This window comes from Aquarana catesbeiana, linkage group LG06 (assembly GCF_042186555.1).
Source record: "Aquarana catesbeiana isolate 2022-GZ linkage group LG06, ASM4218655v1, whole genome shotgun sequence".
In the NCBI taxonomy this organism is placed as follows: Eukaryota; Metazoa; Chordata; class Amphibia; order Anura; family Ranidae; genus Aquarana; species Aquarana catesbeiana.
Window position 1 is genome coordinate 44,997,092 of NC_133329.1, and position 6,000 is coordinate 45,003,091.

At 47.2% G+C, this 6,000-nt stretch overlaps 1 protein-coding gene across 1 annotated transcript in view; it reads left to right on the forward strand.

Annotated features, from left to right (window-relative positions):
• Positions 1–434, forward strand: part of LOC141147952 (uncharacterized) — a 92,615-nt gene extending 92,181 nt beyond the window's left edge. Inside the window, exon 6 of the mRNA XM_073635111.1 lies at positions 28–434. Within this exon, the coding sequence (XP_073491212.1) occupies positions 28–434 (407 nt within the window). The remainder of the gene's footprint in view (positions 1–27) is intronic.
• Positions 435–6,000: the final 5,566 nt, after the last annotated feature.

Below are 6,000 nucleotides of genomic sequence, written 5' to 3' on the forward strand. Positions count from 1 at the left end.
AAAAATGTTTATAAATGTATTTTACAGAATTGACAGGAAAGGAGCACTTTGTGGACAGACATCGGGAGGAATTGATATATAGGATCCATCAGATAGATCCAATTCTGGATGATCTTATGATAAGGAGTCTGTTGACATCTGAACAGTGTGACAGAATACGGGCCAAACCAACCCCACAAGAGAAGATGAGAAGACTGTACTCTGTGATCGGATGGTGGAGTAATACTGACAAGGATATTTTATACATCTTATTAAAGAAACATAACTCCTTAGTGATCGGATATCTGGAAGAGGAAGGTAAGTCTCACCACTATTTCACTATTTTATGTTGCGTCTTGCAGCGTGCTCTGCACCTAAATTTACCATGTTGCCAACAGCAACCAATCAGATTGAAAATGAAAGGAAGCCTAGGATTGGTTCTCTTGGTCATGTGATATTGTTTTCTGAAATTATTATTACAGTTTAACCGCTTGATATCCGCACTATAGCCGAATGACAGCTACAGCGCGGACCTGAATTCCCGGGAGGCTGTCATATGACGGCCTCCCCTGTGCACGTGCCCTGCGCGCGCCCTGCAGGGCGCGCGTGGAGCGCGCTGTGATCACTGAGTCACTGAGACTCGGGTGATCACCGATCCAAGTAAGGGGCTGGTCCCGGCCCCTTACCATGTGATCAGCTGTCAACCAATGACAGCTGATCACATGTTCAAAACAAAAGCTCTGTGATCAATTTTTTTTTCTCCTTGCGCTGACAGTGCGAGGAGAAAAAAAAGCCGATCACCGGCTCACCAGCAAGGGACATCGGTCACGAAGAGGAGGAGGCAATAATGCCTCATACGTGCCTCAATTGTGCCACAAGTACCCCCTGCCAGTGCCACCTGACATTGCCACATCACAGTGCCCACAGTGCCCACCAGTGCCACGTATCAATGCCTACAAGTGCCACCTAACAATGCCCACCAGTGGTGCCAATCAGTGCCACCTAGCAGTGTACAAGATCAGTGCCCATTATTGCCACCAATCAGTGCCCATCACTGCCACCCATCAGTGCCCATTGGTGCCGCCTCATCAGCGTACATCAATGAAGGAGAAAAATTACCCTTTTAAAAAATTTTATAACAAAATATAAAAAAAAAAAAAAAAAAAAATTTTTTAAATTCGCTCTTTTAAAATTTTTTTAACAAAAAATAAAAACCGCAGAGGTGATCAAATGCCACCAAAAGAAAGCTCTATTTGTGGGGAAAAAATGATAAAAATTTCATTTGGGTACAGTGTAGTATGACTGAGTAATTGTCATTCAAAGTGCATCAGCGCTGAAAGCTGAAAATTGGTCTGAATAGGAGGGGGGTTTAAGTGCCCTGTAAGCAAGTGGTTCATCATTTGTACCAACTGACATATCACACAAGGCCTGGTAAAGAGGAACTTTAGTCAGAAAATGAAGTCCTGCTAGATGACATCATACCGGCCCCTTTTACAGGTATAGATTGTAAAACAATAAATATAAGTGTCTATACAGTACTGTGTAACATCCAGTAATACTCGGTCTCACCCTGCTGCACATGCTCAGTTGCTGTCTATTTTTAGGCACTGCTGAATATGTAGAGGCCGATCTGCTGACAGCCTTAAAATGGAATTAAACCCTCCTAATCTTTTTACAGCCAAGGAAGCTGCTTCTGTTTGATCTGCAACTGCCATGGTGCTGCACTTGTGATCAGTTATGATACCGACCATTTGATGGTTTGACAGTTTGGTTGAGGACACAAGCAAATGTGACAGTTACTAATCCCGGCATTCCAGGAATGTAACTGTTTTTTGAAACCATTAAATTGGAGGGTTTATGATTTACTGCTGCTCAGGGATTCTGGGCTTCAGCAAAATGGCCGCCTCCACTAAGAAGAAACAGGAGCAATGTTGGAGACAATTTAAAGCAAACACTCAGTATAGTTGCATAATTATTAATGTGGAATGTATGTTCCTTGCTAAAGATCATTATATTTATCATGTTGTTATGGGTAAAGTTCCGCTTTAAGTCACTTGTAGAAATGATTTCTCTTCAAACAGGACATTTGCTGTTGTGATTGAGATCCATTTCTCTCTCTGGCTACAAGATTTACTTACTTTGACTTATAGGCAGGGAAGGATTAGGAAACTTTGACTCTGGGAGCAAACTCCAACAACGATCCCCTTTCATGGTATGGACAGATTTCTGTGGGATAAGGAAAGTGTACCATGTGAAGAGTGACCTAGTCCTACATTGATTGGTGGACATTGTGAAATGTTCCTATAGGACGTAGTTCATTGTGAAAGACCTCATCTCTTCTCCAGCATTGGCTTACTTTGTGGCTCTCAGCATTTAGTCATATGATAGTTCAGAGCCGCAAAAAGATATCAGAGACCTCCCTGCCATTCTGACAGGTAAAGATTCAATAATTACTGATAGGGATATTGGCTATTAGGGAACTGCCTCACTTTTACAGCCCCATTATAGGAGCAAAATCTGTAAAGTTTTTATCTTCTTACTTGAATTGGTAGTAAACACAGCTGGGACATTTGTACCTTCAGGTATGCTTATAATAAAGCTTACCTGTAGATACAAGGAATATCTCCTAAATGTGCACCGTTTAGGAGATAATCTCTGTTTCTGCAGCCGGTAACGTCACCAGCACATGCGCTCTGAAGGGACAACATATTCGTGCCAACCCTTCAGAGCTCTGTGCCACGGCCGTGACTCCCACCCGCATGCACGGGAGTGATGTCATTGCAGCTCGGCCATTCAGACGGCCAGAGCCTGAAAACTCGGAAGGAAGACCATGTGAAGATGGAAGCCCTGTCATGTCAGTGGTGACAGCAGACCGCTGGAGGACTTCATTCTAAGGTAAGTATATCACAATGAAAAACCAACCAGTGCAGCGTTATGAAAGAAACCATTAATCTACTACATATGATCCTATTCATAAAACCATGTGCATAAGATCCTCAAAAATATATAGAAACAGAAAATAGTAAAGAAAAGTGTGTAATCAATCACTAAAACAAAAGTACATAATTAAATATACATGATATCAAGTGTCTGTGGTAGTGAGCCCCTGTAGATCGCCAACTCGGGGTTCCCCAGGGCGTGGGGTCTTTTCACATATACAGCATCATGGCAGTTGTGGATTAAACAGAGGCCAAGATGGCAGCTTCCTTGGCTGAAAATGATAGGAGGGTTTACTTCCACTTTAATGCATAGAATGTGTTAAGATAAAACACCTTCTGCCTTTACAACTCCTTTAAACGCTAGAGATCTGCGCTATAGCCGAATGACGGCAACAGCGCGGATCTACAATGCCGGGACGACATCTATTGACGTCGTCCCCTTTCCTCGCTCCCGGCGCGCTCTCGTGAGCGCGCATCGGGAAAAATCTGTGTTGGCCGTGTCCCCTGGACACAGCCAATCACAGATCGCTGTAAATGGCCAATCAGAGCGGCCGCTTACAGCGCGATCGCCGTCTTCAATGAGAGATGATCTCAAATGTTAACATATCTCATTGCCGGCTCTCTATCCTCACACAGAGACAGCATGTGAGGAGGGAGAGGATCTGTGACTCGTGAGTAATTATCTACAGTTTTACAGTTGAAAAAACAAAGTGTGCCCTAACAGAGCTCAATCAGTGCCCACAGTGACCCATTAGCATCAATAGCTAGTGCCATCTGTGCCCACCTGTGCACATCAGTGCCCACTTGTGCCATCTGTGCCATCTGTGCCCATCTGTGCCCATCTGTGCAATCAGTGCGCATCTGTGCCACCTCATCAGTGCCCATCTGTGCCACCTCATCAGTGCCCATCTGTGCCAATCAGTGCCCATCTGTGCCGCCTCATCAGTGCACATCTGTGCAATCAATCAGTGCACATCTGTGCCGCCTCATCAGTGCACATCTGTGCCGCCTCATCAGTGCCCATCTGTGCCACCTTAACAGTGCCCATCTGTGCCACCTTAACAGTGCCCATCTGTGCAATCAATCAGTGCACATCTGTGCCGACTCATCAGTGCCCATTTGTTCCACCTCAACAGTGCCCATTTGTGCCGCCTCAACAGTGCCCATTTGTGCCGCCTCAACAGTGCCCATTTGTGCCACCTCAACAGTACCCATCTGTGCCACCTCAACAGTGCACATCTATGAAATCAGTGCACATCTGTGCCGCCTCATCAGTGCCCATCTGTGCCACCTTAACAGTGCCCATCTGTGCCACCTTAACAGTGCCCATCTGTGCCACCTTAACAGTGCCCATCTGTGCCGACTCATCAGTGCCCATTTGTTCCACCTCATCAGTGCCCATTTGTTCCACCTCAACAGTGCCCATTTGTGCCGCCTCAACAGTGCCCATTTGTGCCGCCTCAACAGTGCCCATTTGTGCCACCTCAACAGTACCCATCTGTGCCACCTCAACAGTGCACATCTATGAAATCAGTACACATCTGTGCCGACTCAGTGCACATCTGTCCTGTTTCATCAGTGCCCATGTGTGCCACCTCATCAGTGGTTATCTGTGCCCTCCTGTGCTGCCTCATTATTGCACATCTGTGCTGATTCATCAGTGCACATCTGTGCGATCAGTGCCCATCTGTGCCGTCTCATCAGTGCACATCTGTGCAATCAATCAGTGCACATCTGTGCCGCCTCATCAGTGCACATCTGTGCCGCCTCATCAGTGCCCATCTGTGCCACCTTAACAGTGCCCATCTGTGCCACCTTAACAGTGCCCATCTGTGCCACCTTAACAGTGCCCATCTGTGCAATCAATCAGTGCACATCTGTGCCGACTCATCAGTGCCCATTTGTTCCACCTCAACAGTGCCCATTTGTGCTGCCTCAACAGTGCCCATTTGTGCCGCCTCAACAGTGCCCATTTGTGCCACCTCAACAGTACCCATCTGTGCCACCTCAACAGTGCACATCTATGAAATCAGTGCACATCTGTGCCGCCTCATCAGTGCCCATCTGTGCCACCTTAACAGTGCCCATCTGTGCCACCTTAACAGTGCCCATCTGTGCCACCTTAACAGTGCCCATCTGTGCCGACTCATCAGTGCCCATTTGTTCCACCTCATCAGTGCCCATTTGTTCCACCTCAACAGTGCCCATTTGTGCCGCCTCAACAGTGCCCATTTGTGCCGCCTCAACAGTGCCCATTTGTGCCACCTCAACAGTACCCATCTGTGCCACCTCAACAGTGCACATCTATGAAATCAGTACACATCTGTGCCGACTCAGTGCACATCTGTCCTGTTTCATCAGTGCCCATGTGTGCCACCTCATCAGTGGTTATCTGTGCCCTCCTGTGCTGCCTCATTATTGCACATCTGTGCTGATTCATCAGTGCACATCTGTGCGATCAGTGCCCATCTGTGCCGTCTCATCAGTGGATATCTGTGCCCTCCTTTGCTGCCTCATTAGTGCACATCTGTGCCGCCTCATCAGTGCACATCTGTGCTCATCAGTGCCACCTCATCAGTGCCCATCAGTGCAGGCTTAGCACACACCTGTGCAGTCTTATCACCACCAGCAATCAACCATGTCTAACAGATGCTTTTCCGCCGAGGAGGCATACCAAATTCTTTCCACGGCCGACGAGAGCAACGGGGAGCTCTCTTTTTCAGATTCCCTTTCAAATTCGGATCCTGAATCTGACATAAATTATGAGCCAGTCCTCAGTAGTGAAACATTGAGTGACTCAGAGGAGGAAGATGTTCGGCCCACCAAACGAAGGCGTTCTAGTGAGGAGGCAGTGGCATCCACCAGCACCGCAGTACCAACTACCAGCACCGCAGTGCCATCCACCAGCACCGCAGTACCTCAAACAGAAAGGCCAAGTACCAGTGGGGTGTCACCTCAGCCCCAAAGGGTTAGGTCCCATGCCAGCCTTTCCTATGCCCTTCAGAACCCCTTGTGGCTTCCTTCTAATTCAGGAGAAGCTAACGTTCCCCCTTTCACTGCCCAGCCAGGAGTCCAGGTGGAC